The following is a 27,066-nucleotide window of genomic DNA, read 5'->3' on the forward strand; positions in this document are numbered from 1 at the left end:
TTTGAAATGTAGTAAACATCCAAATTTTTTAAAAATAAATGGTATTCTATTGTTGTTTAACAGTGTGATTAATTTTTTTAATCGCACGATTAATCGCTATTAATTTTTTTAATCCCATGACAGCCCTAATAAACATTGGTGTGGAATTTTAACAAATAGCCTGAGTATGTGTATATATGATTTCAGATATTTTTAATTCAAACAGGTAGATGAACTTTATGCTTTCTAGTTCCAGAATTAAATTTATATGTAGAACTCTGTTTTGGCTTTTCCATCTAAACTGAAAAAGCATAGGTTTGATGTTTGTTGTAGTGTTTGATTGGGACTTTTTTCTGAATGATGCTCTAAAAAGGATTGTTTGATTCTGAACTGAGAGAGACTGGGGTTTAATTTTTCTATTATTACTGTGTGTTTAGTACAGAGGCGTTGTACTTTGGCCTGAGGAATAATGAGGCTGTTCGTGGTTCATATCCCAGACTTCATTGTGCTATACTGTCAGTGTTCAGTTGGACCAGCCTCCGCTGTCTCTGGAGCATGACTGGAGATTCCACTCTTGGTGATTTATGAATAATTACGGATACAGCTCTAAGGGGGAAATTTTATGAATGCTGTATATGTTTAATCGGTCTCAAATGCTAATTTCAGGAATTACTTTTTGTTACTGTTTGTACCTAAACATTTCTTGATTTATTTTAATTTACATGATGAATATTTCTACATTATTTCTCCCACCTATATTTCACTGTATACTTGCTATTAACTTAGCTTTAGATGAGAGTCTTTTGAACATTAATGTATTAAAGACTGAAGTAAAAGCTGATTATATAATCTTCCCAAAGACATATTTGTTTGTTTGTTTTTTACTAAAACCCTACTGATTTCCCTAAACAAATTTCTAGCTAATGCTACATTTTTTTTGTCATGGAAAAAGTGTCATTTTTCATGAAGAACCATGGCAATTTTCACAGGGCAACATCAAATTTCATGAACATTCATGTTAACAGCCAGTATCAATTAAACAATACTTCATCATGAGCTGAAATATTTCAGTACGTACCAGAATGAAGAAGCAAAGAATTTCCACTTACTTTTTAACTTGTTGGAACTTTGAAAATATTCAAGAATCAAAGGGAGAACTTATATAACTTACTGAAAAAATAAGAATAAATTTCAATAAAAAAATTAAACAAAAGATACAGGAACATCTGCTCTATGAAATTTTTTGTTCAGCTGAGTTCAGCCTGCCACAATATTCTGTGTACCACATGCAATACGAGACTTAAAGTTGGCATAGATATTATTTACTCTCATTTTCAGTTCCTTTGCCAGAGTAGTGTAAAGTGGCCCTGTTATAAATGAGAATCCAGCCCAAATTCTCTGGTCTTATGCTCCTGTGTTTAAAATCCTGCAGTGCAACATAGTGTGAAAAGGTTATTTCAGCACTTGCATTGTGGACTGGCACACACAGACGACTGCAACACTTGTCAAATCAGAAAAATTATCGAAGTTCTTATACTTTGCCAATCTCAGTTTGATGAATCATGGCCTAAATAAGAGATTTTCACAGGAGGTGGGGGGAGGGGGGAGGAACTGCTGGACAGCTAGAATTTTATGTTTTTGAAGCAAGTGGTAAATTCTATGATTTCCATAAAATTGAAACCACAGTTAAGGAAGTTTTAATTACAATGATATTTGAATATCATATATATTTTTCAATGAAAATTAAGAGTTACACATAGACACTTTGAAACTTCAAAATGTGTTCCAATTTTTATATGCTTCTGAAAGGCCACTTAAAAGTTTCTAAATGTGCAATTTCATTGCAGTATTATTGAGTTAGAGACAATACTATTGTCAGAGCATTCCTACAATCTGACTGCTAGTTCTCTCTGGATGAACTAAAAGAAAAACCAAAAACATTTTTGATAGGTGACCAACTGTGATTTTACCTTTCTAATTTATTTTTTGCCAAAAGCCAAAGAAAAGCAATAGTTTTGCACTGATAATCAAATATCACATTTGAGATTGCTTTCTAATATATAGCAAAAATGTATGGAAAATACAAAGCAGCTATGGTATTCACAACATTATCAGTTCTCAACTGGTCTAAAAAAGGCAGTAAGTAGCATGCATTTGTTGAACAAAGAACATTTTCGTAATCTAAAGCTACAGATAAGAAGTCTTTAAAAAACTAGTTACTTTTATTTTTGTTTCCCTTGCAGTTTCTGGAAAGTAGCATTTGCAGAAAGATGGCACTAAGAACAAGGAAAGGGTAAACAGAGAACTAGATGACATTAAATTATAAGGGGAGCACCATTCCCTAACCTTTCTTATGGCTTACATGGGTGTCCTTTTTCCTGAGATGGCTAAACAGCAAATCAGGGTAGCAGACCTCCTATCTCTCTCAAACTCACCTGTCATGTGATCTTTGCTTCAGTGTGAACTATGGTGCTAGCAGTGCAGACACTACCTGCTGGTGGAACCAGTTCCACACAAGAGGCCAACTCGCCAGACTTCCTACTGCATTCCTGATATAATCCATTTAATCTTCCCTGTGGCACAGCTCAATTTCTTCTCCACGTAATTCCCCATATGGATCCTTGCACATCCTTTTTGTGTTCCCTTTAGACATCTGACATTAAAAAATGCACTTCTGTTGCTCTTCTCTGCCTGTCTCCCTTTTTCACCAGTAGAGACATGATGTTGCTTTCACTATAGAACGGAAAGCAAAAAATAGGCTAAGACACTAGAAAGCAGGAGCAGCTGCCACCCTAATGACAAGGGTTTGATGAAAAGTCTTCTACTGGAGAAGTCTTACTTTAACAGGTAGAGATGATTACAAAGCACAGCTGTTATCAGCAAGAACAGGACTGGGCTACAATAGCTCTGTTTCTATGCAGCTAGGAACTCGTTATAAAATGGACAGACAGCAGCCATCTGGACAGAGGGGGCTATTGACAGGAGTCCTTCAAGAAAATTCAGTAAATAGAATCAGCTACAATATTATTTAGACATTATTAGAAGGTGAAGATGGAAACAGGTCCATTTCAAGAACGTTGGGCATGATTCTCACTGCAAGGCCACTTTACACAGCTCTAGTTGTGTGAAGGGCCTTAAAGTGTGCTTAAGCACATTTTACTTCCACTTGAAGACCCCTTTACACTGCTCTGGCAATGTAAAGTGGTCTTTATGTATAAGAGAATCAGGTCCATTTCATTCACATATAGCAGCCAAGTGTGGAAGGATAATGGTAGCAACATGTTCTTTGAGAGATGGACTGTGACAGTAAATGCCTTTGAGAATCATAGGGTTAGAAGGGACCACGAGTCTAACCCCCTGCCAAGATGAAAGGCTGTTTATAATGTCTTTGTACCACTGAAGGAGGTTCAGCAATAGCAATTCTCAAATGAGTGAACATTTCCTTCTATTTTCAATGGCACAAGAATCATACTGAAGTTAACAAATGTTTGAAGATATCTGCCTTATTGATGTAAGATGCCTGCTTGTCTATCAGCGCTAATTTAAATTTCCAAGGCCCCAAGGCTGCCTAACTTTACTCACACTTAGTACTTTACTCCACAAATAGTCCCACTGATTTTAGTAAGGATGACAGAATAAGAACCTAAATAAATACATGCCCTGTTTAAATTGTAATCTGTTCAAGAGAGGGACATTACAGTTAACTAAGAGGAAAGTGCCATGCACATTTGAGGCACTGAAAAAAAAAAAAAAGAATTTCACTCCTTAGTAGAAGATATATTAGTGGACAACCTTCAACTTAAACCTTTAGCATTTATAAATACAAAAGTAGTTTTATAATAATTTAACTAGGTTTATTTATATTCCTTATAAAATGTATCAGTGTTGTTTTGAGGAGAACACTAATCTCCTCTTATAGTGATTTTTTTAATATTAAAAGTTGCAGAATATTATTAAAAAGCAAATAGAAGGCCAGCTTTTTGTTTTTTGCAATGGCAAAGAGTTCATCTTTCCTTCATTCTTTGCAGATGTTCCTGGATCAAGTTGCAAGATTGCATCCAATGGATTTAGCAAGATGAAAATTTCAACATGTACAGAACTATCACTCTGGAGTGACAGTCCTTGCAAAAGGTATGGGGCCGGGGGGGGGGGGCGTGGAGGAGGTTCTTAACACAGATTAGAGCAATTTCTGAATATGCAAGCATTATAACTTATCAGGCTACCAAAAAGTTTAAAGGTAATTAGGATATCCAGAAAGGAAAAGAATTTATGGTTTTCCTCTTTTCACAATACATTACCACTGCGTATCCCAAATATCTCCTCTCAAAGATGGAATACATTTGGCAATAAACACTGCATAATGTACCTAAGAGAAAGATAGGTTCACAGAAGACCTATATTACTAACATCTGAATTGAGTGGAAATGAAGTTTTGCCTTGTATTTTCTAATGTATTTCTCTCATCAAGTCCCTTACCCTCCCAACTCTTTGGTAATATCTGAGAGCCTGGTCACTGACACACACCTTTAGACTTGTGGGGAGTTGCACCAAGTTGAGTGGGACTGCTCCTGAGTATAAAGCTACACAAATGTATAAGTGTTTGAAGGATTGGGATCTAAGACAACATTATGTTGATGTTCCATGACCCTGTGGTAGTTGAGCAATATAAAACTACTTAGACAGTGTTGCCAATTACATCCAGAAGATTCACATATGCTACCTACCAACTAACCAATCACAAGGTTCATGTTATTTGAAGCAAATTAATTAAGTTATTCTTCTTTTATACGTACGAACAAAAAGTTTTGTGGAGAATACTCATTGTCTCTAAATACATAAATTTGTTAGTCTCTAAGGTGCCACAAGTATTTCTGTTCTCATTGTCTCTAACGTCCAGAACTTGAAAGGACTTCATCATAAACAGCATCTTTCAGACAATGGAAATGGGACAGCTCAGAAGAATGGTAATGGGATACGAACTTTCTTTTCTAAATCAGAAGCTCAAATCCAGGTTAGTATTGATTCACTTATTACTGACAGTTTTCAATTGGAGTTATACAAGTGCAGAAAAGAGATACTGACTTGCTGCACATTTATTTAGCAAAATGCTTTAAAACTTATTTTTATCAGCTATGCTTCAGACAACTAAACACAGGGAATAAGAAATCTATGATTGAGATCCCTTATCACTGTGGTAAAATAACTTGCCTAATATTCATGCAGACTTAACCGTGAAACTGAAGGACCACGTCTCAGTATTAGCTGGGCTAATAGTACTCATATAGTAGCTGCAGTCCGAGTAGCTAAGAACTGGATGAGCCTGCCATGCTGAGAACTCACTTTGGTTTGGCATGGACAATTAACATAACTTTTTAAAAACAACTAGTGTGTGCTTAAACAAGGGAAAGCCAGACAATTAAATCCCAATGATGAAACCTGATGAACTTGAATTGTGTTGTTCGAATGATGACACCTGGAGGACCAACTGACACTCCCTTACAAAATTTTACAGCGGTAATACCGCTCAACTGATTGGCACCGGAAAATTTTAGGGAAACCTAGAAAATTTCCAACATTTGAAATGCACCTTAGCTACCGGACTCCATGCCCTTAATTAGTGGGGACTTTGCTTGTTGGGTCATGGCATTGCCAGCAGGCTTTATGGTGGCATCTCGCTCCCAGCCCGGTCAGGACCTCCTGCCACAGACTACCGAGGCTTTGGCATGGGAGGTTGGCGGGGAGGAGAAGAGAAAGAAGGATCGTTTCCAGACAGCCATCTTTTCAAGACCACTTTAAAAGGTGGCTTCTGCTCCCCCATCCTCCACGGGCCAGGTCCCGATCGGCCCCCCCACCCCGACCCCCCCCAACAGCGGAGACGGGCTGCCCCATCCCTTTAACAGGGACAAAGGGGAGCGGGCGCGCGAGTCCCTCCCACCAGCTCAGCACACTCCGGATACCCCCCCCCCCGGGCTGCCCCACTCCCTGCCCCTCTGCCTGCGAGCGCGGCCCCCTCCTCGGCGGGCCGGCGCCTCCCACACGCCCCCTCCCCCTGACCCGCCCCTGACCCTTCCCCTTTGACCTCCCCAGCCTCCCCCCGGGCCCCCCCTCCTCCCTCCGCTCACCCTGGCACGAGCTCCGGGTCCCTCCTCCTTTGCCTCCGCCATGTTGGGCCCCCGCAGCCCTCACACCCCGGGGGGGGTCTCTGCCGCTCGCCCCCCTGGAGGAGGAGGTGACACGGAGCGGTGGGGGTCGGCCCCGAGCCCTGCTGCGGGGGAGGGGGCTCCGACCGGGCTCCCCGGGAAGGGGGGGGGTCTAGGCTGCTCCCTCGGGGGGGGGTGGAAGGGGGGGGGCTGGTCGGACCCTCCAAGCCGCCAACCTCTTAAAGCTGCAACGACAAGCCCCAGCGCGGGGGGGGGAGTGCGCATGCGCCAGGCGCATGCGCTGAGGCTCAGCTTCCCCCGCCCCCCCTGCCCGCGCATGCGCGCTTGCCCCCCTTGCTCCTTCAGGTCTAGGTTGGCTCCCTCTTAAAGGGCAGCGCGCCCATGTCTAGGCTGAGCTGGGAGGGGCGGGGACCAGAGCCTGCAGCCTCAGTGGAGACCCAGGGGCTCTGTGCTCTGAAGGGAGGGGGAGGGGGTGCTGATCGGGGTTGCACTGCACCAGGCAGCACTTGTGGCCTGTCTGCAGGGGGACCATGGCACCTCCTGCCAAGGCGTCCCCTGCAGCCTCAGCACAGTGCCCCAGTGGCCTCCCCCATGCTCCCGTACCCCACCCTCACGCCCCACGCCCGGGTGCCCCACTACCCCCCTCGCCCTCTGGCACGCCCGCCGCCCATTTCGCACTCCCCACCTCACGCCGCAGCACCCGGGCAGCCTTGCCACAGCGCTCCCTCGCCCTATGACGCTCACACTGCACACTCGGGCACCCGCCCCGTAGGCCTCACATCGCAGCAGCTAGGCCATGATACCAGAGCCCCTGCCTCCATCACACACCACAACATCCCCACCTCAAGCCACGGTGCCCTCCCCTCTAGCACCTGGGACCAACTGGCCTCAGTGAAGACTGGCTGCAGGTCCCCACCCTCTGTGGGATTGCCAGATGCGATAAGGCAACTTTGTCCCCGTGACCAAGCTGTTCACAAGCCCCCATCAAAGTCATGCTTGAAGTGACCTCGTGGTGTCATGACATTACTCTTGGAGGCAGTATGTATTTGTTTATTTAAAGGAAGCCGGCAAGTTAAAAATAATATAGTCTTACAAACAAATTTCCTCCCCTATGTTGCTCATGACATCTGAGTTAATTAGCACTGAAAGGATGTTGTTTATCTTTCATCTCTGAGGCAATCTATTTTTATTATTAATATTTATACTATGACAGAGCCCCGAGGTGCATCCCTCCCATCCTGGGATCAGCACCCCATTGTTTTAGAGACAAAAATAGACAGAGTCCCTACCCTGATGAGCTATTTATTGTTAGCCCTTCCCTTGGACTGGCCAGTGAAACTAGATTAGTCAGTTTTGCTTTTGTTTATAGTGTCCAGGCTATGTCATTCACTAATAATAATATCATAGTAAGTTTCTAGTTAATTTCACTTTTTGTCAGTGCAATACCTGGATTGCAAATATGTGGAGGATCATTTATTTGTTTTCATTGGAGTTTTCCTAATTTTGCAGAAAGATTTCTGTTGGTCATAGGTTCAGAAACTAATCCCCCAATCCTGCAAAGATTTGCACATGTTTAACTTTACGCACATAAGAGGTCTCATTTTTAAGTACATGAATAGTCCCACTGATTTTAAGTTAAACTTTAGCATGTATGTAAATCTTTGCAGGATCTAAATCTTTGCAGGGTTTAAATCTTTAAAGCTTTGTAATGGTGTTCATCACCTTGATACCTCCTACCAGTAACAGGGCATATGCCTTTCAAAAATACATGAAGACTGTAAATCCTTCATGCTAGAGACTGTCATCAGCTTTTACCTCGTATGGTGTCAAACATATTGTCAGCACCCAAGGATAATAAATATGAACAACATAATCCCAGTTGTTTACTAGTTAAATAATCTAATTGTTAATTAATTTTTTTTACTAAATAGAGTATTCTTCATTTCCTATCCTAATCTGATGTGCACTGTTGTTGAACAGCTGTTAAACAATAGCCACATTCTTTGCCATAGATAGCTGCATTTCAGTGATGGTTGAAATGATCCCTGCATAAACTGTATCCTAATAAATTATTAATAAATTATTAATTATACTTTACTTTTCATCCTTAAATGAATTAACTATTTAATAGTTTATATATCAGTTCGTTACAGCTTAAAGTACTGTGGAATCCTTCACAATGAAAAGTGCTATATAATATAAACAATAAATTTGTTGTGAGACTTAATTAATATTTATAAAGTTCTCTTAATATTCTTGGATGGATGGAAGTGCAAAGTATAAATATTTATTAGTGGCCCAAAACAATGGAGTAACAATATTGTCAAATCCTAAAATATGATGAAGTTGTCTTAAAAATTATTATTTAAAAAAAAAAGTGAAGTTCTTTTTCTTTGACTTTTGGTTGCTGAGCCTGTAAGTTGCATTAGGATCACATCTTCAAACTTTGCTCCACAATCATTAGGGCTAGAGCTTGAAATGAAAGCTGAGATTTTTATGTAATCACATGACTCGAGGAGCTGGGGCTTTAAGAAATATCCCCAGACACTCAATGAAATCACAAGTGTTTGCAAAACTGATGTTGCGCACCGTCGTGTCTGGAACAATGCTGTAGAGTACTGTGACACTTTTTATGAGTTGTTCAGCGCACAACGACAGGAACAATAAGCTGTTTCTTCTTATGTTTTTCTCATCAAAGAAGTAAACTGAGGAGCTGAGGAAATGTCAGCATAAGCCCCCAGATCTGACAGTATACTGAAAATGCACACAAAACACTGAGTAATATTTTTTGTTAGCAATAGGCCCTGTCATTCAAATTGAATGTTACAAGACAATGTGCTGTTAACAAGTGTGCCTGATAAAGGATTTTCTTGTATTGGTACGGTGTTACTGATAGTGAGGTTTATTATTTTGTGGAATAATCTCCCACTGGAAGTGGGGAAAATTGTGTCACTTGAGACATTTAAAACTAGATCAGGCAGAGCCTTGGAGCATAGATTCTAAAGTACAGTCTTGCATTAGCCCCTCTTAAGAATGGAGTAGGCAAAGTGATGGGACAAATTTTCAAAGTTGCCACAACTTGGCTTAATCTTGCACCTAACATTAACCATGTTTGCATTAAAATTGGTATATGAGATTGTGTATAACTCTGTTCTTCCAAAAATACTGCAGGACACGCTGCTCAGCTATAGTAAAACTCTAGCTTTACTTACACAAAGATTTGCACTGGGTTAATTAACCCCGTGCCAACCTGCATGTGGACACTCTTATTTTGGTTTAAGAATGACTTAGATTCATGTAGCTTAGACTTGTTCCTAATTGATTTAAGATAAACTGAAATAAGCCGTTTCAACTGACATAAAGGTTTCCACACAGCCTTGGGCACTGGTTTAATTAAATCCATTTAAAATCACATCTTAAGTTAACCGTGTGCAGCAGCATATAGGTAAGATTGTTACCAGTGGAGTAGAGTGAAAGTCCTAAATTACATCAGTATATTTCTATGGTCTTTCAATCTTCTTATAATGAAGCGTCACTCCATTAATAGTAATTTTTCACTCCAGTGTGCTCAGATGCCACACTGCTAAGTCCCCTGGCGTACAGCATTTCCCATATACCAGATAGATGCATTCCAAAGAGACTACCACCTGCCCACTCCCCTGCTCTAGGGGCCTGATCAGCACATGGGAATCTATGGGTATGTCCATATTGCATTGTAAGCCCAGATCTGTGAGACCTGTGCTTGTGGAGTGTGTTTCCAAGCCCACTCGTGAACCTTAGGTGCTGGAACTAGGGGTGCTGGCTTTAAGTGGTTTTGATTATATACAGGGTTTACAGTTTGGTTCATTGGCTCTCAGCACCCCCACTATAAAAATTGTTCCAGCACCACTGACCTGAGCATCCACACTCCATTGTAAACCTGGGTTTACAATTGCTGAATATGAGTCTCATAGCCATGGTAACGCATCCATACTGAAGTAGGCTGACCTTGTGACTCAGGTCTGTGGCTTGAGTTGTATCCACACTGCAAAATGACAGGGCTTGGACTTGAGTCACAGAGAGATTCAAGCTCTGTCCCAACACAATAGGAGGATCCTAGAACCCGGGTCCTATATGCTTGCTGACCCAAGTTAGACTGATTTTGTGTGTGGATGGAACGGGGGCTTAGGCTTGTGACGATGTGACGCAGCAGGGAGGGGGGAGTGTTGACCTGGGAATGTGCCCTGGGGACGGGAGACCTGAGAGCCTGTCACCTGAGCCAGGAGGGGGAGGGGGAGGTAACACCTCTGCCCAGGAATGTGGTTGGAGGCTGCAGCAGGGAACCTGCTCGGTGGGTTTAGTTTCAGTTTGGGGCTGGGTGGAGGAACACAGGGAACCCCAGGGCTGGGGTCTAAGCTCCCTGCTCCCCCAGAAGGACTTCACTGAGGGGTCCTGGGTGTACCCACAAGCTCTGTTTTGGACTGTGTTCCTGTTGTCCAATAAACCTTCGGTTTTACTGGCTGGCTGAGAGTCTCAGTGAATCCCAGGAAGAGGGGTGCAGGGCCTGGACTCCCCCACACTCCGTGACAACTGGTGGCAGCGGTGGGATCTACTGCACCCCGTGAACGGCGCTTCCTGCAGTAAGTGACTGGGGAACAGTAAAACGAAGGGGGATTGACGGGGACCAGGCGTGCTGAAGATTCAGAGAGAGAGACGGTTTCAGGGGGCGGTTAACCCCTGGGAGTGTGTCACCAGAGAGAAGGACTTTTGCAGTAACAGGGTCCCCCGGGGGATTGCAGCGAGCGGTCCCAGGGGCGGAGGAGTCTGCAACTCGACCCTGGCAAAGAGGTGGTGACCTCAAGAAGGACTGGCACACTAGGGGCTTTTCCTGGAAACCGTGGACAGCTGCCCGGCCTGCGAGTGGCCAGCCGGGAGATGTACGCTAAACGCCTTAAGAGCGACCTGGTGGAGCTGTGCAGGCAGAGGGGGCTGCGCGTCGGGAGGTCCACCAAGGAACAGCTGATTGCCCAGCTGGAGGAGAGGGATCGCTTGGATGACCCGATCCCTGTCCCTGAGGGAAGCCGCCCGGCGGACGCAGCGTGGGCCCTGGGGCCTGACCAGGCTGGGAGGGGTCAGACTGCTGCCCAGGACACCCCGAGACCCTTCCTACCTATGCCTGGGGGAGGGGTTGTGGGAAGCCCAGCGAATACCGAGGGCCCCCTGACCCCAGCAGCCAGCAGGGGATCCTCCCAGCGGAGCTCCCCATCCCTGGAGCGGATGCGGCTGGAATGGGAGAGGGAGAGGAAAATGAGGGAGCTGGAGGATCATGAAAAACAACGTCAACATGAGGAGAAACAACGTCAACATGAGCAGGAGGAGAAGGAGAAACAACGTCAACATGAGCAGGAGGAGAAGGAGAGGGAGCGTCAGGAGAAGGAGAGGGAACGTCAGGAGAAGGAGAGGGAGCGTCAGGAGAAGGAGAGGGAACGTCAACATGAGCAGCAGGAGAAGGAGAAACAAAGACAGCATGAACTGGAGCTGGCCAGGCTGAGGAGCAGTGGGGCCCCGGCTGCGGTGAGTGAGGGGGGACCCAAGACTGCAAGGAGCTTTGATAAGTGCTTCCTGGCCCAGCGGAAGGAGGGGGAGGACATAGATAGCTTCCTGACGGCCTTTGAGAATGCCTGCGAGCTGCACAGGGTTGACCCTGCAGACAGGCTCCAGTTCCTCACCCCCTTACTGGACCCCAAAGCCGTGGAGGTCTACAGCCGGATGACAGGGGCAGAGGCAGGGGACTATGAACTGTTCAAACAGGCTCTGCTCCGTGAGTTTGGGCTGACCCCCGAGATGTACCGGAGAAGGTTCCGGAGTCAGCGTAAAACGCCTGAGGTCACCTACCTACAACTGGTCAACAGGATGCAGGGATATGCCCGCAAGTGGACAGCGGGGGCCCAAACTAAAGAGGACCTGCTTGACCTGTTTGTACTGGAGCACCTGTATGAACAGTGCCCTTCCGACCTGAGGCTGTGGCTGGTGGACAAAAAGCTCGCGAACCCCCAGCATGCAGGGCAGCTGGCCGACGAGTTTGTGAACAGTCGGTCAGGGGGTAGCCGGGAGGAGTCCCAAAAGAACAGGCCCCCCCCGATGCAGAGAGAGAGTCACCATGGGGCCTCCCAGCGGGGAAATAGGGAGAACCCCCTCCAAAGGGGAACGCCTGGTGTCGGGCCCCTCCGACCCGTTCGAGGGGACCAACGTGACCTGAGCTGCTATCACTGTGGCCAGAGAGGCCACGTACGGGCCCAGTGCCCCGGGCTCAGGGACAAACTGAGCAGACCCAACCTACCCAGGGTTAACTGGGTAGGGACTCAGCTGGACGAGGGGCAGGCGACCCAGGAAAGGGGGGCTACCAGTTTGCCACCTGCTCAGGAGGGAAGAGTACCCCCAGCCAGCCCCGCCAGAGGGCTGGAGGCTCTGGACTCAGGGTGCTCGGTTTACAGGGTGGGTGCGGGGCTGTCCCTCCGGAGAGAGTGCCTTGTTCCCCTGGAGGTGGATGGGAGGAAGGTCAATGGATACTGGGATACGGGCGCGGAGGTGACGCTGGCCCGGCCCGAGGTGGTGGCCCCAGATCGGGTGGTGCCCAACACCTACCTGACCCTGACGGGGGTGGGCGGGACCCCATTTAAGGTGCCCGTGGCAAGGGTACACCTGAAATGGGGGACCCAGGAGGGCCCCAAGGATGTGGGGGTACACCACCATTTGCCCACTGAAGTTTTGATGGGGGGAGACCTAGAGGACTGGCCAAGCGACCCCCAGACCGCCCTGGTTGTGACCCGTAGCCAGAGCCGGCGAGGGGCACTGCGACCTGACCCTGGGGAGGGTACCACACTGGAGGCGCGAGACCCTACTCGGGTGGGGAGGGAGCGCCGAGGGGCACGGCTCAGAGAGGCTGCGGCCTCAGACCTGGCCACGGAGGGGGAACCGGGCCCCATCCCTTCCCCAGCCGCTGAGTTCCAGGCCGAGTTGAGGAAAGATCCCTCCTTGCAGAAGCTCAGGGACCTGGCCAACCTCAGTGAGGGACGGACCATGAGGAGAGGCTGCCAGGAGAGGTTCCTGTGGGAGAAGGGGTTCCTGTACCGAGAATGGGCTCCCCCAGGGGAAGGGGAGTCCTGTGGGATCAGGAGGCAGCTGGTGGTCCCCCAGAAGTACCGCCGCAAGCTCCTGTCCCTGGCCCATGACATCCCCCTCGCAGGGCACCAGGGAATCCGGCGCACCCGGCAGAGGTTGCTACAGAACTTTTACTGGCCCGGGGTCTTTACCACCGTCCGGCAGTATTGCCGATCCTGTGACCCCTGTCAGAGGGTGGGGAAGGCCCGGGACAAGGGGAAAGCGGCGTTGAGACCTTTGCCCATCATAGAGGAGCCTTTCCAGAAGGTGGCCATGGACATCGTGGGGCCTCTCAGCAAGACGACCCGGTCGGGGAAGAAATACATTCTGGTGGTGGTAGATTTCGCCACCCGCTACCCCGAGGCAGTGCCCTTAGCTTCCATTGAAGCAAACACCGTGGCAGATGCGCTCCTGACCATTTTCAGCCGAGTGGGGTTCCCCAGGGAAGTCTTGACAGACCAAGGCTCCAACTTCATGTCGGCCCTGCTCCGGTGCTTGTGGGAGAAATGTGGGGTCCGGCATGACTGGGCCTCAGCGTATCACCCCCAGTCCAATGGGCTGGTGGAGAGGTTTAACGGGACGCTAAAGATGATGCTGAAAACCTTTATGAACCAGCACCCGCAGGATTGGGACAAGTACTTACTTCACCTGCTGTTCGCGTACAGGGAGGTGCCCCAGGAGTCTACCGGATTTTCGCCTTTCGAACTGTTATATGGAAGGAGGGTGAGGGGCCCCCTGGACCTGATGAGAGACGAGTGGGAGGGGAAGGCCACTCCCGATGGAGAGTCAGTGGTGGAGTATGTCCTGACCTTCCGAGAGAGACTGGCTGAACTCATGGGCCTGGCCAGGGAGAATCTGGCCAGAGCCCAGAGGAAGCAGAAGGTCTGGTATGACCGCACGGCGCGGGCCCGTGCCTACGCCACCGGGGATCAGGTGATGGTTCTCATCCCCGTGAGAAAGAACAAACTACAGGCCGCCTGGGAGGGCCCGTTCAAGGTCGTCAAGCAGCTCAATGAGGTAAACTATGTGGTGGAGCTGTCGAACCGGGCCCACCACCGCCGGGTGTACCATGTGAATATGATGAAGCCATATTATGCCAGGGGGAATGTGGTGTTAGCTGTGTGTGGTCAGTGGGAGGAGCAGGGAGATGACCCTTTAGTAGATCTATTCCCTGGGACCAGAGCTGGTTCCCCCCTGGAAACAATCCCCCTCTCGGATCAGCTCACCCCTGCCCAGCAAGCTGAGGTCAGGGGGGTGCTGCATCCGTACCGACAGCTGTTTTCCAACCAGCCTGGACGCACTAATCTGACTGTCCACCGGGTGCAGACAGGGTCGCACCCGCCGATAAGATGCTCCCCCTTCCGAGTCACAGGGAAAACTGCTCAGGACCTGGAAAGAGAGGTCCGGGACATGCTGGCTTTGGGGGTGATCCAGCCATCGGCCAGCCCTTGGGCCTCGCCGGTGGTGCTGGTCCCCAAAAAGGATGGGTCAGTCCGGTTCTGTGTGGACTATCGGAAGCTCAATGCCATCACTGTATCGGATGCCTACCCCATGCCCAGGCCGGACGAGCTCCTAGACAAGCTGGGAGGAGCTCGGTACCTTACCACCATGGACCTTACAAAGGGCTACTGGCAAGTGCCGCTGGATGCAGATGCCCGGCTGAAATCGGCCTTTATCACCCCTCTGGGGCTCTATGAGTTTCTGACCCTGCCTTTCGGCCTCAAGGGAGCGCCGGCCACCTTCCAGCGCCTGGTGGACCAGCTCCTGAGGGGGATGGAGAGTTTTGCCGTGGCGTATATTGACGACATCTGTGTCTTTAGCCAGACCTGGGAGGACCACGTGTCCCAGGTTAGACAAGTGCTGGACCGACTCCAGGGGGCTGGGCTGACTGTCAAAGCGGAGAAGTGCAAGGTGGGGATGGCTGAAGTATCTTACCTGGGCCATCGGGTGGGGAGCGGCCGCCTAAAGCCGGAACCGGCCAAGGTGGAGGTGATCAGAGACTGGCCCGCTCCCCACACCAAAAAGCAGGTCCAAGCCTTTATTGGGATGGCAGGATACTACCGAAGATTTGTGCCCCACTTTAGCGCCATAGCCACCCCCATCACTGAGCTATGCAAGAAGGGGAAGCCAGACAAGGTGGTCTGGACCGAGCAGTGCCAGGAGGCTTTCCGGGCGCTGAAGGAGGCTCTGGTCAGTGGCCCAGTTCTAGCAAACCCAGACTTTGACAAGCCCTTTGTGGTGTTCACCGACGCCTCCGACACGGGACTGGGGGCGGTGCTAATGCAGGAGGATGAAAAGGGGGAGAGACACCCCATCGTGTACCTGAGCAAGAAGTTGCTACCCCGGGAGCAACACTACGCGGCCATCGAGAAGGAGTGCCTGGCCATGGTGTGGGCCCTCAAGAAACTAGAGCCCTATCTCTTCGGGCGACACTTCACCGTCTACACCGACCACTCTCCCCTGACCTGGCTGCACCAGATGAAAGGAGCCAACGCCAAGCTCCTGAGGTGGAGCCTGCTCCTGCAGGATTACGACATGGACGTGGTCCACGTGAAGGGAAGTGCCAACCTGATAGCGGATGCGCTGTCCCGGAGAGGGGGCCCCGAACTTCCCCAGGTCACTGGTCACAGTGACCCCGCTCAGTTCAGTCTCGAAGGGGGGAGAGATGTGACGATGTGACGCAGCAGGGAGGGGGGAGTGTTGACCTGGGAATGTGCCCTGGGGACGGGAGACCTGAGAGCCTGTCACCTGAGCCAGGAGGGGGAGGGGGAGGTAACACCTCTGCCCAGGAATGTGGTTGGAGGCTGCAGCAGGGAACCTGCTCGGTGGGTTTAGTTTCAGTTTGGGGCTGGGTGGAGGAACACAGGGAACCCCAGGGCTGGGGTCTAAGCTCCCTGCTCCCCCAGAAGGACTTCACTGAGGGGTCCTGGGTGTACCCACAAGCTCTGTTTTGGACTGTGTTCCTGTTGTCCAATAAACCTTCGGTTTTACTGGCTGGCTGAGAGTCTCAGTGAATCCCAGGAAGAGGGGTGCAGGGCCTGGACTCCCCCACACTCCGTGACAAGGCTCAAATCTGAATCAGAGCCTGGACTTAGTGTGCTATGTAGACATACCCTGTGGAAGTTAAATAGGATTTGGATCAGGCCTAGGTGATAGAGGAGGGTTAAGAGAAGTAGACAATATCGCATGGCAAAAGGCTAATATGGCATCCACTGACTCCCACTCTTGGTGCATCTGTTTTTAGGCTGGAATGAAAAGGAACTGGATTACTCTTGCCACAGCTGCTTCCCACTGGTAGCAACAACACACAAAACTGATAATGCCCCCTGAAAATGCAAGGGGTGAAGAAAGCCCTTGCCATTGTTCCTGGGCTGAGGAAGCGGGAGCAATAACCAGGTAGGCTCTCTCCTGTTATAGCGAAACTCCACTTAACTGTGACTTTTCTGTGTGAAAATAAACACTCCACTTCAGGACTTAGATTACGTGGTGATGGACACTATAGAGAAAAAAAAACATAGACAGGTAGATTAGACAGGTAGACAGATGTGAGGGCTCAGTTGTATACTGATTTATAATTGGTTTTAATTTACAGAAAAAAAAACCCCAAACCATAGCCTATGGCACACCTCTGTTTAAGAGCATTTGTCTTTAAATGATTGACATTTCTAAAAAAAGTGATTGTGAAACTCCAATCATGTGCAGGCTGCAGTTCAATGAATTGAATGCATGATCATTCCACATACCCGCAGACATGAATAGCTGAGTGTGGATCATCCAAATAAACCCCTCGGCATTGCACATTCTTATCTATGCACTCCTTCCTCTATTTTAACTCAATTCTATTCAAAGAATTGCAGCTGCAAATACTTGGACCATTTAAAAGTGTTAAATTGTCCTGATCCAATACAAATAAATAACAATAATAATGTTTTCTTCCAAATTTAGAAGCAGATTCTGTGAGCATCTTCGCTTTATTTTGTGGGATTACCTGGAAGAATCATGGCTAGCATGGCTCTGGAGCACACTGTGTACACAGTGGGAGCTCAGTTTTGAAACATTGGGACCTTAATAGGACAATATATTAACAGCTGCGATTTTAAAAAATGGAAGTTTGGAGTTAACAGAACTGTACGTCTCTATAGAATAAAACATTTATTGCTGTATTAGCAAACAAGCAGGTCAATTTTTGAGGGATGAGAAATAGGTCTGGGAGAAAAATTTTGGTCAAATAGTCTATACACTGAAAAATGCAGCTTTTGGGCCAATTAAATGATGAATGAATTTGGTGAATAGTTTTGGTTGAATAAAAAATTGAATTTTTTTTAAAAGTCTAAATAGTTTGTTTTGACATTTTCACAAGGAAACGTTTTTACTTTTTGTCTGAAACAATGTTTCCTTTCTAAATTTAGCTATATTTTTAAAAAAAAACAACAACATTCAAAGTGTAAAAAAACCCTTGAAATGTAAGCAATAAAACAAAAAACTTCATTTCAGGTTGAAACACTTTTTTTTTCCTTCCAGAGTTTTGGTTCAGCCACCAAACCCAAAACTCAATTATTCACTCAGTTCCAGTGAGAAATCTGTGGCTGAGAGAGCTCCTTTCCCACAAGTTTATATAATACAGAGACACTCCGATATGATGGTGATGAGCCTGATGCACAAACCTAGACAAATTACATTAGATAGAAAAGTTGCTCAGCAAAGACCTTCCTTTAGTGACCTCCTGTTGGAGTGATCTGGAAAGGACGTTTGAGTTCGGTCTCTTAGGTTCAGTGTTAATAGGGAGGGTTCAGCTCCATTTTGCTTATTTATATCAAACCCATTTTTTTCCCTATAGTTTTTAATAGCAAAAATAGTGACTTTGATTTTCCCTTTTATGAAACCTCGGAGTGAGAGAGAATCCCCTTTAAAGAGATACCTCCTCAGCTGTACTCACTGTTGCTTGTCCTCGCACTGCAGTGCTCTTTACATTCCTGACATCTGCCCCAGAAAGTTTGGAAACACCTGGACTAGCATTCTCATCAGCAAGCGCTGGATCCACCTCTGCATTCGTGGATGGCTGGGAAATGCAATATGGAAATGTTACATTGGAGTCTTGCCTGCAATACGAATCATTCCTAAACCATTTTTGCCATGTGGCTTGTCACGCTGAACATACACCCTTACCACACAAAAATGCTTTCTGTTGGAGCTCAGACTTCTACTCCCTGCTGCCAGCCCTGCAGTTGCTCGTATTCTCAGTTTGGGGACAGCTTTCGTCTTCAGAGGGTTTCTTTTGTATCCACAGCGTCATGCCATGTCCGCCATCGTTGAGAAATCACATTCATCAAAGGGATCTTCACAGAGCATGCTATTTTTACTTGGCTTCCAGCTCATTTCCCTTCTGCGAACCTCAGTCCATGCTGCTCTCATTTTCCCCTTGGAAGGGAAGTGGTAAAAGAATTTGCCACTACTCTGCCCATTAGTACAAAAGGAAAACACACAATACACCATCCTGACCGGGTATTTGGTTTGCTTTCCGAACCAACTCGCAGGGCAGCTCAGCTGTGCAATCTCTTTCCTTCTCCTCAAGCCTGCCACCCTGCGCAAGGCCTTCTTTTTATTCACAGCACTGCATTTCCCCTACCTTTACTCCTCCCACTACCAGCCAGCAGCCACTCGATCCATTCATGCCATAGTGTCCAATTGTTTCAATAACCACCATCACTCCACAGACCAGCAGGGAACTCTTGGGGTAGGAAATGTGGGGGTTAGCCTGGGACTGTTTTGTCTCCTTTCAGGCAACACGATGGGTTGTGGGATTGGCATTCCTGGCTCCCCCTCTCCTTCCAGCATAGCAGCAGGTGGGGGGAGTGGGTGAATGTTAGGGAAAACTCTGTAACTATTATTGGGGATGCAAATGAACCTGGAGGAGAGGGTTGGGAGTGTGGGGAGGAGCTAAGGTTTGCTCTGCCAGTGAGAGGGAGGTGAATGAAGTACCAGGTCTACATTAGAAAAGATGTGCTGGTATAGCTATACCAACCTGGCTATACAGGCAAACCCGCCTAGTGTACACACAGTTTGTACACAGAGTGCTTTTGCCAGTCTAGCTTATACTAGTTCAGCAAGCGAAATAAGATATGCCAGCCAAAGCACTTTAATGCCAGTATAACTGTGTCTGCATTAAGACTTTAGCTGGTATAGAAATGTCACCAAAATACGATATCCCTAACTGACATTACTATTTCAGAGTAGCAGCCGTGTTAGTCTGTATTCGCAAAAAGAAAAGGAGGACTTGTGGCACCTTAGAGACTAACCAATGTATTTGACCATAAGCTTTCGTGAGCTACAGCTCACTTCATCGGATACATATTACTATATCGCTAACGTTTCTAGTGAAGACCTGACCTAAGAGGATTGCTGGGGAGGCACACCTGGCAGGGGAAAGCACCTATTCACAGTCATTTCACCCTTCAAGCACAGGCGGGGATGGCACCAGCAAGGGACTGTGGGGTCTCAGGACCGGATCATTGAGAGGAGGGGACAGCAATGCGTAGAGGCTGGGCCTTCCTGCCTGTGGTAGGATGTGGGGAGAGGACAGTGTTCACAGGCTCTGAGGAGGATGGCAGCAGGGAAAGGGGAACTAAGATTGAATCAGGGCTGTCTCCCTAGGCAGAAGCTCGTGGGATCTAGCAGCTGAAGTTTAGACTGCCTATGGATCTTGTAGCCTTTGCTCCTGTCTAGCTCCACCAGAGTAGCTGCAGTGGCAGCTCTAGTGTAGACAAGGTGCTGGCAGTCTCTAGATTTGCTCTGAGATAGTAGTTTTAGATTACACGGTGCTTAAAATGCTGGTGGCCTCCTGGAGCCCTGCATCCCACGGGTGGGGCTGCATCACTGTTAGCAATGGAGAGCAATTGTTCAGAAAAAAACCTAGTGTAGACACAACCTTTGTACCGTGGCAGCCCAGGAGAGAAAGCAGGAAATTAAATGCAGGGAGCAGCCTAGGTTTGTTTTTCTTTTACACAGTTACCATTGTTTTGTCTCAGAACTCTCCCAGCACAGGGCACCATTGGTGGGGAGAAGGAAGCTGGCAGACTGCGGGGAGCGCAGGAGTTCAGATTACAGTATGGTGATTTGCATTTCCATGGCACTAGTGATGTCACGGGCCTACACTAATCAAGGTCTCCTGAGGCACTGAAGACAAAGGGGAGCGACAACAAGCATGGAAACAAAGTAGACTCAAAGGACAGAAGCCAAGCTTAAAAAAGAAATGCATTCAGCAGGCGCTCAGTCATATACTCACGAACACAGGAGTGATGGCAGGGTCATAATTTTTTTCTTTGCAGTTCACCTTTAAACTCCCCACTCGCACGCCTCCCAGATTTGCAGGGCTGGATTTGTCACTGAATAACATCCCCTTCCCCCAACCTTCCCCTGATTAGCAAACAAAAAAAGGCAGCTGCTTCAGTCTCCCTGCTAGAGAGATGCCCAGGAAGTGTCTGATGGGAGGTGGATTGAAAGAAGGAAGCGGAACTCAAAAGGAAATATTCTAGCTTTCCCTCCACAAACAGATGCCCTTCTGCATTTTTGTCAATAAGGTCTTGCGACAGGGACTTTCTGCGGGCATGCCAGCCCAGGATGGGCTATTCACTTCTAGATCTGTGATGGATTTGATTTGCTCGTGCCACATTACCCCAAAACACTGCAGGAACTAGAGAGTGGACTTATGTGAATAACTAGGGAAGAAAAGCAACCATATTTTCATCAATCATCCTGTAACATTTTTTTTGCTGTGGGAATGATCAGGTGTCTATCATCAGATGAATTATTCTATGGATGGACCCGACAACCGGAATTTGGCCCAGAATTTAAAATCAGTATAAGCATGCGTTTATAAAACCTAAAACCTGTAGAATCCTTCCACTGTTTTTTTTTTTAATTCCAAAGAAAACAGCTGTTTTTTTAAAATATGCCAACATTCAGTGTTTGCAACACAAACATGGCAGTGCTAAGATCCTGAAAGTGAAACTGACTGTAAGTACAAATTAGGGAAATTGATTTCAATGATTTTCATTGTCCAGCCAGAGAAAAATGCAAAAACTAAACAAGGAGAATATAAACAGTGAGAAGTACACTGAGTTTTTAAAAAATCACACTGTCAGTAACTTTAAAAAATGAACTTGTTTGTTTACATAATAAAAATTTTAGTTGACAGTGGCCAAAATATGCAAATTTGGGTGTCTATAGTTAGGCACCTAAATCCATGTTTAAAACACCTGAAGCTAGTCCAGGCTAATGGTTATGCAGGTCTATAAAAACATGAATGGTGTGGAGAAAATGAATAAGGGAATGTTATTTAGCCCTCTACATAACACATGAACCAGGAGTCACCCAATTAAATGAATAGACAGCAGGTTTAAAACAAACTAAAGGAAGTACTTCTGCATACAACGCACCGTCTGCCTGTGGAACTAATCGCCAGTGGATGTTGTGAAGGCCAAAATTATAACTGGGTTCAAAAAAGAATTAGATAAGTTCATGGAGCATAGTCCATCAATAGCTATTAGCCAAGATGGTCAGGGACGCAACCCCATGCTCAGATGTCCCTAAGCCTCTGACTGCCAGAAGCTGGGACTGGATAACAGGGATGGATCACTCAGTGATTGCCCTGTTCTGTCCATTCCTTCTAAAACATCTGGCAGCAGCCACTGTTGGAAGACAGGATACTGGGCTAGATGAACCATTGATCTGACCCAGTGTGGCCATTCTTATGTTCTTGTGTTAACCTTTATTGGTCCACACCCCCACAAATGGACAACAAATCATCCCATGTTTCAGAGTAACAGCCGTGTTAGTCTGTATTCGCAAAAAGAAAAGGAGTACTTGTGGCACCTTAGAGACTAACCAATTTATTTGAGCATAAGCTTTCGTGAGCTACAGCTCACTTCATCGGATGCGTACTGTGGAAAATACAGAAGATGTTTTTATACACACAAACCATGAAAAAATGGGTGTTTATCACTAATAAGCTGATAAACTGATAAAAACTAATAAACTAATAAACTGATACACAAGTACTCCTTTTCTTTTTGCAAATCATCCCATGACTCACTCATTCCTCCACTGATTTGCAGCTTGTTTTTTATATTAGAAATTCAGGTCTCATCTACCTTGGAAGACTCTGGGGCAGGGATGTCAAACTCGTTTGGTGGAGAGGGCCAGATTCCATATTTAATTATGGTCCATGTGCCAGGATTTATATTGAGGACTTCATATCCTCTCAATACATAGCAGGTCTCCCACTGATGTCAGAGGGAGGTCTGAATAGAGAACAAGAAGAGACCACAACCTTCATGCAGAAACTCAACTTTTATTAAGTATCAGAGGGGTAGCCGTGTTAGTCTATACCCACAAAAACAACGAAGAGTCCAGTGTCACCTTAAAGACTAACAGATTTATTTGGGCATAAGCTTTCATGGGTAAAAAACTCACTTCTTCAAAAGTCAACTTTTATTATTTATTATTCAGTATATTGTTGTCACACTCAGACCTTGTCTGCACTAGTAAGGGTCAGCAAATGCTCCTAGTGGAGACACAGCTTTTGTCGGTATAGCTTATACTAGTTCCCCGAACAAAATAAACTATACCAGCAAAAGGACTTTTTTGCCAGGGTAACTGTGTCTACATTAGGATATGATTTTTTCACACTCCTAAGCAACACGGCTATGCCGTGAAAACTTTAACGTGTATGTCAGGTCTGAGTGAGAAAGTCTGCTCCTCTTTAGGCCACTGCTATTTCCGCCCTTCATTTCCCTTCCTTTCACTGTTTCTCACTCTTTTCTGCCTTTGTGAATCTCCTGTTTTGTTCACTCTGCTTTTCTTTCCCTGCAGCCGTTCCCAATTCCCATCCCTCAGAGACTTTATTCCCACCCCATTCCCCATTCCATCTGGTAAACTGATCAGCAATGGAATAGTTAACATTGACATTGATAGATCTTCATTGGGCTTTCCGGGTGAGGCTCCAAAGAGATTAATAGGATATCAGGAAGTTCACCTCTCTAATTCATTGTGTCAGGCTGCTTGCAGGCTCAGGCAGATATCACGACATCAGGTCAGGTTATCTCTGCAGTCATGAGAAGTGTGCAGCTCCTGGGCTGTCTGTTTGATAGCCCAGTTATGGTGACTGGAATTATGACGTCTAAATATACAAGACTTACAGCAGGCGATTGAGAGGGGAAAAGACTTTACTCCAGGCTTGTCTACATGGGGAAATTTACCAGCAAAACTATACTAGGATAGTGCTAGCACTGTAGTTATACCTGTATAACTCCCAAAATGGGCATTCTTAGGGCATGTCTTCGCTAGCAACGTTAAAGCGCTGCCATGGCAGCACTTTAACGTAGCGGTGTAGTCGCGGCTCCTCCACAAGGGGCGTAACTACCAGCGCCGGGAGCGCGGCTCCCAGCACAGGTGCACTGTCTACACTGCCACTTTACAGCACTCAAACTTGTAGCGTTATGGGTTTCCCTGAGCGAGAAAGTTGCAGCGCTATAAAGTGGCAGTGTAGACAAGGCCTTAGTCCAGAATAGATGTGTCCACATGGGGAGTTATACAGTATAGCTATAGAGGTATACTTATACCAGTATGGTTCTGCTGGTAAATTTCCCCTGTACACAAGTCCTCAGACTGTTTTAAATGTCTGCTGTTTGTTTCTGTTAACACCTACTGAAGTCCAGTGATTAGTGAACAATTGAGAGAAAGGATGGCTTTGTTAAGGATCCAACCCGAGCTCACAGTACACATCTCTGACCCCAGCTTCCCCTTCCACAAGAAAGTCCTATAGCAAAACCAGGGAAGATCAGATTGATATTCAATTCCTGATACTTCTAACATAAATAATGAGTGTGTAGTGTGTGTTTGTAATATAAGAATTGTTGTACTGTAACAGACCTGACGTCCATTTAGCCCAGTGTCCTGTCTTTGACAGTGGCCAACACCAGAGGCTTCAGAGGAAGTGTAAGAACAGCGCAGTAGCAGATGTAGGATAATCTGCTCCCCGCATTATTCTCAGCCTGCTCTACAAGAGTTAGAGATCAGCTTAAGGCCTGAAGCATTAGTTTTAACATCCCTTTCTAATTTTTATCACCACTCCAAACATTCTTGTTATCTATACAGATGTCCAACCCCTTTCTGAATCTTGCTAAATTCTTGGCCACAACAACTTCCAGTGGCAATAAGTTCCACAGTGTAATTAAGTGCTGTACGAAAAAGTATTTCCTTTTATCTGCTTTGAATTTGCCAGGTTTTAAATTTCAGTATATACAAAACAACCTTTCAGGCCCTTTTATATGTCATCAAGAAGCAAAAAGAGGGCATACACCCAATTTAAAAAATGCTCCTTTGCACTGCTCCTTCAATGGACCCTATGTCCATTGAAAAGCACCTGAAAATTGGGAACAGCATGATCCCAAGATGCCTTGGGACAATACTGTTTCTTAAAAATCCATGATATGTACTTTCTTGGGTTTGTAATTCTCTAGTCTTGTGTGTGTTTTCTATGTTCCATCATTTCATGCAAAGTTTATATTTTGGAAATAATTTTTTTTTAAATCAAAAGAGAAAATAAATTACTTGTCCTGTAAGATTCTTGGAAAGATGAGGCAGTGTGGCATAGAGGGTAGGGAGAGAGATGAGCCTGCACATCCCTGCTGTCCAACAGACCCCTTTGGCCAGGCTGACATTGACTAAAGCAGTAGTTCAGGGCTGCTGGAACTTCTGCATGGTTGATGTATTTGTTTCCCCATCAGCCCTTGACTTGCTCAGTAGGAATGTCATTATGTTTGATAGGTTTCAGAGTAGCAGCCGTGTTAGTCTGTATTCGCAAAAAGAAAAGGAGGACTTGTGGCACGTTATAGACTAACAAATTTATTTGAGCATAAGCTTTCGTGAGCTACAGCTCACTTCATCACTTCATGAAGTGAGCTGTAGCTCACGAAAGCTTATGCTCACATAAATTTGTTAGTCTCTAAGGTGCCACAAGTACTCCTTTAATACCTTATTTCTTTTTAGTGACAAGATTTGAAGTTCTCCTAGCAGAAGAAATGGAAAGAGCATTAACTATAGAATCATGATGTAGTTTATATTTCTAAAGCACATTATGTCATGGTGGCTCTCAAAAAACTTTACAAATTGATGGCCCACACATGAGTGCTTCCTACAAGATGTGGAGCACCCTTAATCCCAACTGCCTTATCTGGAAGATAAGGGCACTTCCACCCTCCCAGGAGGCACACTCAGCATGCTGGAGTGTGTCTTTAACAAACATACACAAGAATCATTCCATCCATCAGTGAAATGCAGCCATATCTGGTGAGGAATGCACACAGCTGGATGGAAGGATAATTTATTTATTTATTGTAACAGCTAGGAGCTCCAGTCATGGGCCAGGACCCCATTGTGCTAAGCACTGTGCAAATGCAGAACCAGACAGTCCATGCCCCAAAGAGCTTACAAGTTAAGTATAAGGCAAGAGACAACGGATGGATACAAACAGACCAAAGGGGAAACAATGAGACAAGGAGTACAAGGAAGTGATAAGACAATACTTGTCAGGATGTTAGGCAAGGATGACCTAGCGGTTAGGGTGTTAGCCTAGTGCTTGAGGGAGGAGCTGGGTTCAATTTGTTGCTCTGCTACAGACTTCCTGTGTGACCTTGGGCAAGTTACTTAGTCTCTCTGTGCCTCAGTTCCCCATCTGTAAAATAGGAATAAAAGTACTTTCGCTTCCCAGGGATGTTGTGAGGATGAATACGTTAAAGGTAGAAAGGTACTCGGGTACTGTGATATTGGGGGCCAAATAAGTACAGTAGATAAATAGGTCTACCCATGAACCTCTGGTTATAAAAGCAGGAAATAATTCTTGCTTCTTTGTGGCTGGGGTTCATTCCCTTTTAGTCCCAGTATATCTCCCACTCCCCGCAACCTCACAACCTAAATCCCAATTCTACAAACACTTAATCCCATGAATAGCCTCAGTGAAGCCAATGAGCAAGTAAAGTTATGCCGGTGTTTAAATGTTTATAGGATCAGCACTTAGGGCTGGGTTCTCTGATCCACTAAGCAGCTCAAAGTAAATGTAAACCAGCCAAAGATTCCCCGTGTGGACTCCTAGACTAATTGCACTGCCCAGCCCACCATCAGAGAAGGAAGATGGTAGGGAGGGAAAAGGAGGGGGCATGGCAGAGCAAGGTTCTCTTCTGCCAAATTCCTCACTGTTGTAATGTCCCTAAGTTAAAGCTGTCCCCCTACACCTTTAAACTACACAAGCCCAATTTTTCCTCCTTTGTAAGTCACTTTTATGGCAGCTTTGAATTTTCACTGTGGGTCTGAATCTGCTGCCACTGACATCAGCAGCAAATCAATCAGTGACTTCAATGGGATCAGGATCGTGTCCAGAGAAATTAAACACAGGAAAGTACTTAACTCACCTTGTCCTCCCCTGCCCAGTCTCCAACAGAATTTACAGTCCCTGTCATGGCAATATTCATACAACAGTTTCCCTAGTAAATCTAGGATTTTCTTTTCTTTTTCCCTCGGATGTGAAGCCTGATTCTGATCTCCTTTACCCCAGTGTAAATCAGGACTAACTCACAGCAAAACCAGTGTGAGTGGAGAATTAAGCCCCCGATCTATGTCTTTGCTTTACTGTCACTGCAGTCACCTAACCAGCCTTCCTGGTTAACAACTGACCTGCAGGCATGTTTGTTATGGTGCACAGGAAATACCACTGGAGAGCAGATTTAATCAA

The 27,066-nt window shown here is 46.2% G+C and overlaps 1 protein-coding gene across 4 annotated transcripts in view; it reads right to left on the minus strand.

Annotated features, from left to right (window-relative positions):
• LOC141974700 (zinc finger MYM-type protein 4) overlaps positions 1-6,158 on the minus strand; it is a 55,532-nt gene extending 49,374 nt beyond the window's left edge. For 2 of the 4 annotated variants that reach the window (XM_074934640.1, XM_074934643.1), the window contains exon 1: positions 6,102-6,158. In XM_074934640.1, coding sequence (XP_074790741.1) covers positions 6,102-6,143 — 42 coding nt within the window. In that variant the 5' untranslated portion in view covers positions 6,144-6,158. Of the gene's footprint in view, positions 1-2,414; positions 2,713-6,101 lie in introns of all 4 variants that reach the window. The other 2 variants (XM_074934642.1, XM_074934641.1) reach the window with 2 other exon arrangements.
• Positions 6,159-27,066: the final 20,908 nt, after the last annotated feature.

The sequence above is a fragment of the Natator depressus genome, chromosome 19 (assembly GCF_965152275.1).
Source record: "Natator depressus isolate rNatDep1 chromosome 19, rNatDep2.hap1, whole genome shotgun sequence".
NCBI classification, from domain to species: domain Eukaryota; kingdom Metazoa; phylum Chordata; order Testudines; family Cheloniidae; genus Natator; species Natator depressus.